At 45.1% G+C, this 14,718-nt stretch overlaps 1 protein-coding gene across 1 annotated transcript in view; it reads left to right on the top strand.

Moving 5' to 3' along the window:
• The first annotated feature begins 572 nt into the window (after positions 1–572).
• The window catches only part of LOC144144996 (nose resistant to fluoxetine protein 6-like), a 38,159-nt gene continuing 24,013 nt past the window's right edge, over positions 573–14,718 (top strand). The window contains exons 1-7 of the mRNA XM_077676495.1: positions 573–666; positions 2,190–2,540; positions 4,882–5,120; positions 5,267–5,390; positions 6,828–6,915; positions 7,023–7,132; positions 9,798–9,971. Of these exons, the coding sequence (XP_077532621.1) occupies positions 2,231–2,540; positions 4,882–5,120; positions 5,267–5,390; positions 6,828–6,915; positions 7,023–7,132; positions 9,798–9,971 (1,045 nt within the window). The 5' untranslated portion in view covers positions 573–666; positions 2,190–2,230. The remainder of the gene's footprint in view (positions 667–2,189; positions 2,541–4,881; positions 5,121–5,266; positions 5,391–6,827; positions 6,916–7,022; positions 7,133–9,797; positions 9,972–14,718) is intronic.

A 14,718-nucleotide genomic window follows, 5' to 3' on the forward strand; every position in this document is an offset into this window, starting at 1 on the left:
CGTAGCATAAAGTTTTATGACTCAGCCAGAATTGCCTCGCGTTGCGTAATTAATTTTGCCGTTATTGATGGAGGCGAAAAACAGCAACGCCCGTGTGCACATGTCGAGGTTCCCGCGCACGTTATCTCCTGGAGGACTAAATTGTTTCTCCTTCATGACGCACCTCATAGACCAAGTTGTGGCGCGAAAACCCTAAGAATTCAAATGTTGCCGCAATTCTGTCTGTCCATTTCTGCCTCGCTACAATGTCTCAGCGGCCGTGTTGGCTTGCTGTTGCTTGATATGATCCACAAGTACCTCGCGTCACTCATATGGTACTCTCTACACGTGAGCCCGAATCGATGTTCAAAAACGTAGTGGCCGCGGCGCTTGACCTTGCATGAGCCACGGCACACCAGTTCGCTCTGCAGGCCTTCACGGGTCACCATCACTCATATACGCAGACTGTTTGAATAGCTGTGCTGCCCGGAGTAGGCGATGCCTGAGCTAACGCACACGCGCCTGCCCGATGTGCGACGACATTTTCCGCCGCATGCAGCCGTCGGATGCAGCAAAACTGATTTACGGAGCATTCTGGAGTAACTGGAGATGCGTACGCATTTTGCAGCCGTGCCTTGACCTTGCAGAGAGGTGACTCCCGGAGCAGCGCAATTCGTCGTTCACCGCGTGCGTGCGTGCGTATGGTTTCTAATATCTTTACAGAGATATGCAATACACATCGAGAACACTCGAGCTTTCGCTCACCAACCGACCGAGCTGACACCGATAGTGGCGAATTAAACAAAGGAACGTTGTCGTTGTCGTAATGGTGATAAACATTCATTGGCGTGGATTATGTTACTACTGATCTATACCTCCGTGGTGTAGAGTTTTGCAAGCCAGGAATAGTAAAACTTTTCTAGAATTTGCTGCGCTTCCAGAATCTGTCGATATTTATTGCAATTAGCTAGGCGTTATAAGCAGTGTATGTTGAATTCTGTCATGCTGTAATCGCGCAGCTGCAAACAGCAAGTGCCTAGTTCATTCGCAACATATTCTGCACGCGTCTCTAACTTGATCAGTATGCCAAAGGCAAATTAAATTTTCTCTTGTGCACTGCAAATAATGTTGACACTCGGAAAGCATGAACCAATAAGTTATGGCACGTGACACTACCACATTATCATTGGAAGTGGCATCATTGATGATACGATCAGCGACATGGTCGTAAGCAATGGTTCTATCTTCGGGAACGATTACTGGCGGCCAGTTTGTTAAAATAAAATTTCTGGGATATATAGATCAACCAGAGTTCTATTACACTCACTATGTACGCGATGAAGTTAATTTTTCTTGCCTTATATTCATTTTAGAAAACCTTCGTGTCAATAAATATCAGTCACTACTATGCCACTATTATTGTAATTAGTAGCAGCAATCCACCGTATTTTAAAGCTGAAATGTTTTTTGCTGATTTGTACACTTTTATACCCTCTTGACCCACCTAAAGGTTTTTAGTGTAGTTCAAGCGTGGGGCTCTATGAAATCTACCACTGTAACTTATTTTCTGCTAGAAGAGAAGACCCCAGATCTCGCTCTAGCAGTCTTCAATCGACTGATAAGTCTGCTTACACAAATAATTATAGTAAACCCGCATCATATTAAAGACGCTTCTCTCAAGTTCTCGCTTCACCAGAACGTTTTCGCCGTCTCTGTATCGCAGTACAAGAGGGGGTGGGGTGCAAATCGTCCCGGATTTAAGAAACTACCGTTCATAACAAAGTCAGTTTCTTGTCCTTGTAGCTTCGTTTAAGAAACGTTAAGTGTATTTGTGAAACAGGTGAGGCCAACTTGTGCTAACATTCCGCTCAAAAGTGGGATTCAGATACTATACGGCTGATGTCAGAAGATGTCATGTTTGCAATACCACAGCGTGCGTTTTATTGCGTGACTGCGCACACTACAAATTGTTGCGCGTGGAGAGCTTTCCTAGCTATCGTTCTGACTAGGAGCCACCTATGGCTGTTGGTGGGAGTTTAATCTTCTAAACGGTTAAAAATGGTTAGAGAAAAGGTACAGACGATAAAACGTTGCCAACCATTGCTCAAATTACATTCTGTTCTCCTCAATTTGTTTGAACTGTACCGTCATGCTAATTCATTTGCCTATGGCCATTTTATGTAAATGTTCCGTTTGTTGCGCTCCTACAGAGCACTGAACACGCTTTGGACCACCCGTTATCGCCGCAGCCATGCTGGGTGCACGGCGTCTTACGCTCCACGTCGTCATGGCGATCGGCTGCTGCGCGCTTGGACGCCCTTCAACTGCGGCTCAGCAGGACGAGTCCGGGTCCCGAGCGTTTCAAGACGTCGTCGGTGGCAAGGCAGGCCAGTGGGAAGGAGGTGGCGGTGGCGCATCGACGCTCCTCAAGGGTGTCGTGGCCAGTGTGGTGCCCGTACTGCAGCGTTCGTTCGCGCACGCCAACGTGAGCGCCGGATGCACGGGGGCGTTCATGGACCTCTCCCGAAGGATACTCAGCATGGACATGGCCGCATGGAGGTGTACGTGTGCGCTTAACAATTCCGAGAAGGTCCAAGGAACACTTACTTGGCGATTGGATGAGGACCGAGACAGGGGGTAACATGACGAACGCGTTAATTTTAGCCTCATGTTAGCCTCATGACTCTGTCCTCGTATAATTTTGCAGTATGCCTTGTTTTCAAAGATCCTGAACCAACTAGCCAGCAGCCAAGGCTTGCTACGTCAAGGTTTAAAACATTGCACACTTAAGTAGGCATGTTTCACCGTTAATATTCGCTTGACCGCCATCAAGAGGATCAACAACGCTGCGAGTAGTAGTAGCCCCCACAATGTGGAAAAGGAGGGTTCGTGGTCTACGTAGGGGATTTAGGCGGTTAGGAAAGGGAAGATGAGCATTGCTACAAGGAGTAAAGTATGAGCTGTCTTGAAGAAAATTCTTCATAGATGCTATGAAGGGGTATTTTTTCAGTCATTGCCCAATCTTCGAAGTCGTAGCGAGGGAGAGTTACAATATAGACCCTGCTTTCCTATAGCACCCGTGCTAGGCCGCTTTTAAGTCCAACCTCAACTTCCACAATCCGGTGAAACATCCACGAATAAACTATTCTCCAACGCAGCCTACACACCAGCCTACCTATTGAATACCTTCGCAGATGGTTCGTACCCAACTTCGAACTACGTCGCCTTTAACTGGCCTGCGTGCGCGCTTGCGACACTAATTTACCCCACTTTCTAACGACCAGAGAAATCAATCTACCCCCTGCCCTCTAACTATTTCCGCCGCGAGAAAAAAACGGAAATAAAAAAACCTGGGCGATGGGACCAGGATTTCGCCTCTAGCCAGCAGCCGATGAATGACCTTCGTAAATTAGTCAGGAAGAATTTGTTTATTCTGAGAGTGGTGCACGTCATTGCATTGTAGAGTATTTATGAAGCGCACTACGCTTACTATGTTAATGGAAGTGGCGCAAGGCGGTGGAAACACGCCGACAGTGTTTACAGGATATTGCCGCACAAGTCGCACCTTCATTTGTTTGTTAAATAATTAACACTTTTATTTGCTCTTAAAAAATCGTGGTAATTTTCGAGGAGCGTTACACATCCGGCCTCTCCACCGTGCACAAATACCTGTGAAATTGTATTGTGAGCTTAAACTATAGACCTACGTCCCAGCTCGACGTCACAGAAATGTGGTGGCGTTGGCGTCGATAGCGGCTTCAGCTAAAGGAACAAAACGTATGCAAACATTATAATCAAGCGTCCTAACAAAAATAAGACGCAAAATCTTTACCACCTCTTCCTAAAGAAAGTTGAGAAGCGCGAAAGCTTTCTCACACCAAAACTGCGTCAAAAGTGCAACACCTTCGCTACAAGCTTCGCTGTAAAAAGTGTTCAATCTATCTTCAAACCTCCAAGTACCCAAATCAAAAACGAAGAACTAACCCGTGCGACAATGTTCGCGCACTAAGTAAACGCATCTACGAACGATCTAAATGTATACCGACACGTGGTTTATGAGATAAAGGTATACGATCGGGCTCCTTCCGTATGATCGATGCGTGCATTGTCTCATCAAGAACCGTTCCGCTTTCGTGATTTTCAAGTAGCCTTTTTGACACAGTAGAAGCCCGGTTTCACGCACGCGCCGTTTTTCCAGAGATCTTGCCAGAGCATTTTGGAAGATCAACCGGTCTATGGGGAAGCGCATTAATTTTTTGACAGGACGCCATTGGTACGATTAAGGAAGTTTTATCTTTGAGAAAGTAAATGTAACTTAGCCACAAAAGTGACGGTATGCACCCCGTGAAAGCCAACGGCACCTTCGATTGCGATGTCTCCACGTCTGTGGAAACTTTTCGCGGTGAACGCAGGGACAGTTTAACACTTTTGTTTGCAAGATAAAATAGATATGCAGGCGAGGAAGAACTAGAAGTTGTTGATATTTTGGAGGAGCTCTCGTCCCTAAGGGTTACTCGCAGCATCTGACCTACGTAGGTTGCACAAGCAGGGTTGATAAGCAACGCGGCATTCGCCTCCGGGAGTCGATCACGCAGCCTTACGCATAGCGGCGTAACTGCGGAGGAGAGATTTTAGTGCCTTGTGCAGTTTTTTGGTGCCCCACTACGACGGAAATAGGAGGTTTTATTTGGCGTATAAATGATATAGGGCGCTATGTACGTGCATTGAACAGACATCTTTGGTGGAAGCAGGCATACACGAACCACGTGCAAGGTCAATCAGAAGGAAATACGCATCGACGTGATAGGTATGGTAGTCATGGGATGGGTGGTTCCTGTGCCGCACGTACCATTTTAAGTGGTCACTAATTAATCCATGTGTTTCTAAACCATTTTTATGCAGTCCTGGACGCAACCGGCAAGTTCCCTTCGGGCATCCTGGAAGGCACACTGGGTGATCTTGGTGCATACGATGAGTGCTTGGCGTCGAGGCTCAACGGTGCCGATGCCCACGACGCGCCACTGAAATCGCTGTTCGCTCCCTCCTACCGGGGCCAGTACTGCAGCGTGTTCCTCAGGCCCACGGAGACACGCGCCATGGACAAGCTTATCACGCAGCTCACGCGCTACTCGGTCGTCAAGGTGAGCGCGGAGGCCTCGTTTGCCGCGGCCGCATCAAGTGTACTTGCGGAATGCGTACTGAGAACAGTACCCCCAAGTCATTTTACAAGTAAGGGAGGAAACGTGTTTGACGCTTGAAACTGCCCTCGGCGACTTGGCCATTGCAGAAACGCTTCAACTTGACCGCCGCCCGGAAGGCCGTGAGGAAAGGAAGGGTCCATGGCCTGCGGTTCGGCCTTTGCGTGCCTTCGGTTTGCTCCCCCGCCGAAGTGGGCACCATCGTGGCATCACGTATTATATTCCCTCATTTTTTATTCATTTATTGATCTTGGAGTATTGAGGCTGATAGGTGCGGATAACAGAACAAAAGACTCAACCTTTCAGTGCAGTCACTGTCTATTCACCCTTCTGTGGCTGCTGCCACCAAGGTAGAGATAATTCATGCGAACATTTTGCTGGCTGCGCATCGAATCGTTACATTCAACTGCCGTAACGGCACAACTTTTCACCATCAATATCATTTGACGTTGAGCAAAGCCTGTCGCTAATCGTATGTATATAATGACGCTGAAAGGCAAAAAAACGGTAGTAGGCCTTTTTTCTGGGCAAAAGGGAGGCATGAATAATGCAAAGCCATCTTAATGTCTTTGTTTTGTCTAGTTGGTATGAAATTGGACGAAGTAAAACCATGCACGTCTCGAGCAACCGCAGCTGGGAAGATATCCGCGCATACGATATTCATTGTATCGATCGTTTCTTCTAAGCATTATATGGATTAGGCTCAACTTTTCTCAAACGCTATTGAAATGTTGTGCGGAATGCACTGCTTGCGTTACTCCTACAGAGTGCGTGCGTGTACTGGTTTCTATATTTGGTCACCCCATTGCTACAATGTTTTGCATAGCAGTGCGCCCTGCTGCGAATTAAAAGTCCGTTCTTCATCCCTGGCATGCACCAAACTGAAATTGCCAGAAATATAAAATAGATTCCCATCGCCTTTACTGTGCCCGTGACACTCACTTGTGACACAAGGCTAAGGAGATAAGCGAAAGAAAAAAAAAAACCCGCGCCATCTCCACTAGCGCGAAATCTGGTGTGGGGCCAAGCATGCAGTGTATAAGTGTATTCTTGGCGCCTTGGCGTTTTTTCCAACGGAGATGAAACCGTTGGGGGTACAGGTATACAGCTTTACTGTAAAAGTATTTTCTCTTTGAAGCACGAACCTCTCAGCACGAGGTGTAAACGAGTGTTCCGGAGTTTTTTAGTACGCGTTACAAAGCGAGTGTCGCGGTGTTTTTTTTAACACTCGTTACGTTCCTCCCACCGCATACGGTAGCACTTAATGCGATAATAACGTTCTAACGTGAAGCGTAAACAAGTTTCCCGGTGTTTTAGTATCGTGACTGCTTGAGACGAACGACGATTACGACGACGACGACGACGACGACAGGAGACGCCAACAGCCCCAGCCCCTAAGGGGATTCGCCCTAAAAATATACGTGTGCATCGAATGAATTGGCTGGCCGGAGGATTTAGCTGGGACAGCCCGGCCGCGAAGGGCACTTTATTGTGTGTTTACGGAAACAACATCAAACTGATTTTACTGCCGCCTCTCTACGAGCGTAATTTATTTTTCTGCAAAGTAGTACCGCAGGATGGATACAAACTGGTGGCGTGAGCCATGCAACTTTACACCACTAAATCGGCTTAAAACGTCTTTGTTCACAGTTGCTCAACTGGTCAGCCTGACCTCGGTGGTTATGAGCTGTCGAGCAGATGACGACGGGAAGCTGAATGCCACCCAGGTTACATTTCTGTACGTAGCATGTCTATAACAATTTAACATCTTGTTTTGTCTCATATAGAAAATGAAAGAAATGATGTACACAATGACAAAAAATGTACTTCTGTTCATTTTTCAAGTGTTATATTTAGCCTTCTGGCGTGTCTGGTGCTTCTTGGAACAATCGTCGACGTTCTGGAGAGGTTGAAGAAGCAAGAACCACCCCTGCTGGCAAAACGTGGAGAAAGAGGCAAGCCAGAACCTTTACAAAAGCGTCGTTACACATATTGTACGGCGAAACCCCGGCGCGGTGAAGGTGCGTTTGGTAAACAAGGAGTACCTTTTCTACTGCGCCACTTTGTCACAGGGCATCAAAACCATAGGAAAGCTATTACAAAACAGTTGCAACAGACAAGAAAGCCAGTAAGTCGATCCGTCGATCATCATTTAAACAAATGATTATTCGTTATTTCTTACTGAGAAAGGAATAACGAAAAGGAATAACCGTTAGCACGGGATCGGGATAATCCTTGTTCGGTTGTTTTTTTCGCGTAGCGCTTACCCTCCGCTCCCCCGAGAGTGACCGTTCCGTGTGGTGGTTCGAAACCAAGGACCGAATGGCCAGTTATGGCGAAGTGACTAAGTCTTATCGCCTAGCTCGACGGACAATGCCGCCTCCCCACCCGGCACTCAGTCGGGAGGAGGCCGTCATCCTAAGGCAGCTACAGACCGGGTCACTCCCCTCCCCGGCAGTTCTACACGTGCTTCACCCAGAACTCTATCCGAGTGGTGTGTGCAGTGTTTGCTCATTGGGTCCGGCGGACCAATGGCACATCATGTGGGACTGTGCCAGGTTCCCGACCGAAGCTACCTCCAGGACATACCCGCCCGAACTTCAAAGTGCAGTGCAGTGTACAGACAAGGACACTCAACTATGGGCCGTCCAGCAGGCCCGGGGTGCGCTCGAAAAGCACAAGCCTCACGACCCTCCACAAACGGGCCAAACTGGGGCATTGCAGAGTAGGACATAACCCCTGGTCGACGATTGGCCAACGTCACGACGCTTCAAACCGTCGGTTGCCGGCATTTAATAAAGTTGCTCCTATCCTATTCGCGTGGTAATGTGCCCCTAGACTGGCTAATCGCTCGTGTTGTCGCTGTATTTAAGAAAAAGGTGATCAGACAAAAATCGAAAACTATCGTCCGATATCACTCACGTGTACATCCTGCAAGCTGTTGGAGCACTGTATTGCAAATTTTATGATTACATTTCTAGAAGACAATAATGTTTTAACTCCGTTTCAACACGGCTTTCGTAAAGGCTTCTCGACCACCACCCAACTCCTTTCTACCGTTCATACACTCGCGTCCACTCTCGATAAATCTGGTCGAACAGATATAATATTTATGGACTTCAGCAAAGCATTTGATCGGGTTTCTCATTCTGGTCTGATATTGAAACTTAACCGATTACACTTCCCTTCCAACCTAGTTAAATGGATATCGTCCTACTTAAACACGCGCCGTCAGTTCGTCGATGTAGATGGCCACTACTCTGACTTTCTTCCCGTTAATTCTTGCGTCCCGCAAGGGAGCGTCCTAGGCTCGTTGCTTTTTTAAATTTACATTAATGATCTAACAGCCTGTATTGATGAGAGCGTTACTATTAGATTATTTGCCGACGATTGTTTAGTTTACAAGGAACTTAAAAATAACAATAACCAGGTTGTTTTAAATGGTAGTATAAGGGCTATTTCTGACTGGTGCGATAAGTGGCACATGAAACTTAATCTCGAGAAAACAGAGTTCGTGCGCGTTTCCAACAAAAAATGTCCCGCTGAATTCCAATACCGCATTAATGACGTTGTAATTGCTCAAACTGAAAGCTTTAAGTACCTGGGCGTAACACTCACTAGTCACCTAACATGGTCCAAACATATCGGTGCTGTCTGCGCATCTGCTCGTCACAAACTTGGTCTCGTCAGACACAGGCTCAAATACTCGCCCCCGCATGTTAAACTGTTGGCTTACAACTCGTTAATTAGATCTAGACTAGAATATGCATGTATTGTTTGGGACCCCTTCTATAAGAAAGATATTAACAAACTTGAGCAGATTAACAGACTTGCAGTTCGTTTTACGTATAATCGTTATAAAATGTCTGATTCTCCTACCGAACTAATGAACACCAATGGAATTAGCTCTTTAGAATCTCGGAGAAAGCTTGCTAGGCTAAAAATTTTTTTTTCATCTCTGGCATCAGGACTTAAAGCTCGACTCCTCTACCTACCTTCAGCCTTCAACCACAAGACCCACACGACATCACCATTCCTGTGGATTAGCTCCCATTTTTGCACGTACAGAGAAGTTTAAACATTCCTTCTTTCCGAGAACCATAATAGATTGGAATGCCCTCCCCAGCCACATATTTCTTTCAAATGATGTACCCAGATCAATTGAAAATTTCCTTAACATGTAAAATTTCAGCTGTCTTGTGTTCTCCCCATTTCAGTTGCTTGTTGTATGGCGTTATAAATGGTCTTCTTTTTTTCCAGTTCTTCATGTTTTTTATGCATGCCTTGTATGCCAAACCTCGGCTTTACTATAGCATTGCTTTTTCCCCTTGCGCTGCTTTTATTAGTTATTCTTTATTTTTTGCTTGCAATGTTAATGTGTATCAGATTATTGTATCTATACCACCCTCCTGCTTGGGCCTCAAAAAGGCCTGCAGTATTTTGTAAATAAAAAAAATAAAAGAAAATAATTCGAGATCTATGGCAGAGCCCTTAGCCCTGCAGTGGGCGTAGACAGGTTGATGATGATGATGATGACTGAGAAAGGTATTAAACATGTCAGTTCAGTATTGCATTGAAAAAGTCTGAACGTAATTTGATCGGCCGTCCCCTCTTGTGCAGGGTGCTGCATGAATACGCTGAAGGCGTTCTCGGCCGTCAGCAATACTGAATCCTTGCTCGCTAAGACGCCGCACGAGCATGAGTGCCTCAAGTGCCTGAATGGTGTGCGTTTCTTCACCGCCCTGTGGGTCATCTTAGGACACAGCTACAATATCCTCGACCCGCACATTCTCGGTGAGCACTCCATCCTGTTCCGATGTACTTAAAGAGCAAGGTAAAAAATGAAGCTTCTGTACGCGCAGCTGGGACTGAGTAACTGCGCCTCGCAAGATATCCGCGCATACGATATTCGGGTGTTGTAACCTTCAACCCGTCCAAGTAGTGCCGATATCACAATCGTAATTACAGAAGTCGCGTCAGAAAGAGAGAGAGATTGTGAGGGACTGTACTTCTAAAAAATTAAGGAAAGGCTCCACTGAGGCGTCCTCCATCAGGGATGCCTTCAGCTTCGGCCGCGTCGACAGCTCTTCGGATCAGGTTCAGCTCATCTTCGAGGCCGGAGCTGGCTAAGGCAATCTCCCAAAGCTTTGTGGAAAGGTGGAGGTTGGTGAGGTCTAAGGTAAATTTGTCTCAGCCACCCCCTATCTGTTTCAGCGTCCCAGGGTCTCTAGAGAGGCAGAAAAGCGGAGAAAAATATGTGGGTTCAAAAAGGTGCGTTCTGGTGGGAGTAGGGGAGTAACTGCCCGGTGTGGAATAATCATTACTGGTTCCTTTAGTGTCTCTTTGTGTGTGTGGAAGGAAGGATGTGTTATACGGGAGTTCTTATAGTGCTATGTGATGACTAGAAAATGCATGCATTCTCACAAAATAAACTTTAACGCTGGCTCGGCGGGTAAAATTTCAAGCCACGAGTATATCTAGTTGCCGGGGGTTCCGCTGTGAGCTTGTACCCATACAATCCTCACCTGTTTCGTCTAGTTTTACGCAGAGTGCGGACTGTTTAATGAACTGAATTAACGTTTTTTCTACGAGGGACTAATTATTGGTTTCTTTTTCAATTTCGCCTTGCCCATGCCACATTAAAGCTATTCTAAGACAACTGGAAAGGATTTAATTATATGGCTTCTGTGAGACTGTCAGAGTTTTAGTGAGGGGTCTTAATCCTTTCAAGAATCACACTGAAAGTACTCCTTACATGCTGTATGGAGGCGGAAACTGGAAAAAAGACTCGCTTATGACAGAGCCTGGGTATTAGACATAGAAATACAAACCGGAGCACAATAACTGGCTGTTATGTGGACGATAAGATCTTCTAGTGGAAAATAGGATGGTCGCTTCATGGAGTGAAGCCGTACTTCGCATGGGCGTACATTTTTTAAATTATGGAGTTGTAGCTTAATTATTCTCTTATTGTTTTCTGATTGTTCACCTAACAAGGTTGTTAGGAGCATGATGTTTCTGTTTTTCAGGTGAATTTCCGCAGCTTACTACCAAAACTCGATGTTGTCGAGGCAATGGCATGCCTGTGTTCGGAGGAAATTATTTTTGGCACAGAATCCTGGCTCACAGACGGCATCGAAACCGAAGAATTAACTCTATCAAATAGCTTTGCTATCTTTAGAAAAGACCGGTCTGCAACTCGAGGAGGAGGTGTTTCGTAGCAGTAAAAAGGGATTATCTGGCAACTGTTTTCACCCTGGACAAACCTCTTAAGCTTTTCTGGGTGACTATGCATGTTTCTGGAGTAGCATATGCGATTGGTGTCTGCTATTGTCCCCCGCAGAGCAATCCTGATTCTGTAGATCATCTGCCCGATTCACTTGAGAAAATCTGTGATCGATTCCCACAGTGCGTTTTCATATTAGGCGGCGACTTTAATTACCCGGATATAGTCTGGAAAACATCGCCACCGAGTGCTCAGTCCAATCGACAGGAATGTTTCTGATTTCTTTGTACTTTACAGTTGTTCCATATCGTACATGTCCCGACACGCGGCAACCGTGCTTTGTATTTAATTTTCACAAATCAACTTACCAATGCGAAGGCCGGTGCACTGGAGGAAGTCAGTGATCATTGTTTTATGCACTGCTTGCTCTCGTTGCCCCTTCTGTCGAAAGAAAAAAGCCGTAAAATACATCCGCAACTATCGTAAGGCCGATACTTACAAAATGACGCGCATGCTGTCCATATTTTCGTTAGATTTCGAAGTGAATTTTTCAAACCGTACTGCCGGCCAAAATTGGGTAGTCTTCCGAGATAACCTTTCAGTGATAGAAGAGGCGCGCATTCCAAAAATTATATATAGAACAATAACTAAATGCCCCGTGGTTCACCGTAATCACAAAGAGGTGCTTAAATCGAAAGAAAAGAGCATATAGGAAGGCAAAGGAAACTAACAATCCTCAAGACTGGCGTACAGATACATCGCGACTCTGTTTTATGCAACCTTAAAAGCAGATAAAAACAAATATTTCAACCACACTCTTCCTGATTTATTAAAGCCCGACGCAAAAACAATTCTTGTGGACTGTTAACCCGAATGACACGTGAACGACACATGCGCTTAAGCAAAGCAATGAAAGTGCTCTCCCTCTGGCTGAATGCGCCAATGTATTTAATGACCATTTCTGCAATGTTTGTTTTCACGCAAGAGTCTCCTATCGATGAATCCTTTAACGGGACCCACCAAGCGATCATCCACCCGGCGCAGCCTATCACGACTACTGTAAACGGTACTGCTCGCGCAATCGACAGATTACCGCTAAGCTCATGTCCAGGGCACGACGTCAACACAAAGCTACTAGAGATAACTTCCCCATGCTCAGCCTTTTTACTATCGCTAATCTTCAGCTATCTCTTGACACTGGATGCATTCCAGACGATTGGAAGCACGCTTATGTGCAGCCACTATTAAAATCTGGTGATAGCAATTCTCCTAATTTTTTAACCTGGATATGCTGAAAATCGCTATAACACGGAGTTTACACACACATAATGTCACATTTAAATGCAACTAACCTGCTTTTCGAAAATCAGCATGGTTTTAGGCATATACGCTCATGTCAAACCCAGATATTCCAATTACAGTCTAGTCCACTTATAACAATATCCAAGTGCCAAGGAAGTCCTATCGTTATAACCGATAATTGTTATAAGCGGGCTGCGAAATAAAAAGACGGAACAGAGCTCAAAACATTTTATTCGCATGCCAATTTGCCAATTTGCCAATTTATTCGCATGCCAATTATTCGCATGCCCATTTGCGGAAAAGAAGCCACAGTCGGTCACCTTTGTTTGCCGCGTGTGAAGCTAGCGCAAACCTTTTCCAAGAGCATCTACAGGTGCTTCACCTAGCTGAGGTAAATGTCCTTGGCGGAAACAAAGTCGCCGAGGGACTGTGTCACGCATTGGGCCTCCTACGAAGCCACTACCTGAGTAGGCTGCGCAGCCGCGTCATTAGAGTCGTCACTGTTGCACTTTTGGTGCACAATATAACCGGATTCAATCGTTATATCCCATATTGTGGCCCTGGAGCATTGTAATAAGCGGTTTGTTTTACCATAGAAAGAATACAAAAGTTGACGGTGCCATAGCTGTTCATCGTTGTATCGGATATATTGTTATAAACGGTATCGTTATAAGTGGACTCGACTGTAGTAACAGACCTTCACGAAGCCCTACACACCAAGGATTACATAGATGCAATCTTCATTTACCTGTCAAAAGCTTTCGATCGTGTGCCTCACAACCGTCTACTTCTGAAATTAAATTCATTTGGGTTTGATCAGAGTGTAACTTGCTGGATAATTTTTTTATCGGGACAGTCGCAATCAGTCATTATAAACAACTATGTGTCAAAACGAACTCGTGATAAATCGGGCGAGGGCTCTGTATTGGGCCTTTGCTTTTCTTGGTTTATGTAAATGATATCGTGGGTAATAATAATTCAACCTTGCGGCTGTTTTGCTGATTTCTGTGTATTCTATAGGAAGATTATTTCATCAGATGATCTTACTAATCTTCAGGACGACCTAAACAAGCTTATTGTGTGGTGTGATGTATGACAAATGCAGGTAAACACCGAAAAAAAACCCAAACACGTGACGTTTTCTATGATTTCCGGAACACCCAAAAACGCTTATGTAGTAAACGGTACTGTTATTGAAAATGTAACAACATTCAAATGTTTTGGCGTATTTTTGTCGTCCGATGTGTCATGGAGAAGTTATATAGAATACATCACAAACAAGATTTTATAAACTTTAGGTTTTCTAAAACGCAGTTTATTTCTAGCTAACCTGATACCGGAATTCCCGCTTTCACCACTTTAATAAGATCATCACTAGAATATGAGCCAATCATCTGGAACCCTCACCAAGCGAATTTGAATAATTAACTCTAGGCAGTCCAGAACAAGGCTGCAAGGTTTATTTTGCGTTCATACTCCCGAACCCAAAGCGTATGCTTTCTCAAAAATTTCCTTAATCTACATAATCTAAATCTCCGTCGCAAATTGTTTCGTCTGGTTCATTTCCATTCACTATATTATAACCATTCGCAGTTTTCCTCGGAACATATTTTTCCAGCGCATCACATTTCCTTGCGGACTGACCATGCGCACAGGTATCTCCAATTTTTGCCTGTACAGAAAAAATCAAATCATCTCCCCTTGTCTTGCCAATGAATGACTGGAACCAGTAATCAGGCTGTATTGTATCTGTAAGAGATCCAGCTCCATTTGTGGCCCCTTTACTTAGAACACTTCACGCGGAAAGTGTTGCATAATTTCTTCTTTTTTTTAGATGGTTCTTTCCGAAAAATTTCGTCGTACGATGTTGTTCGCCTTGTTTACTGTTTTGGTATTCTTAGTTGCACATATTTATACATACAAATTTGTATGTACAAATTTCTTCATTTTCACACCTTGCGATCGGGTTATATAGCCACATCGCCCCTATGTAATGCCCTGACGGGCCTTCAG

Source organism: Haemaphysalis longicornis, unplaced genomic scaffold (genome assembly GCF_048455015.1).
Source record: "Haemaphysalis longicornis isolate Haplotype H1 unplaced genomic scaffold, Haemaphysalis longicornis Haplotype H1 scaffold_7, whole genome shotgun sequence".
NCBI classification, from domain to species: domain Eukaryota; kingdom Metazoa; phylum Arthropoda; class Arachnida; order Ixodida; family Ixodidae; genus Haemaphysalis; species Haemaphysalis longicornis.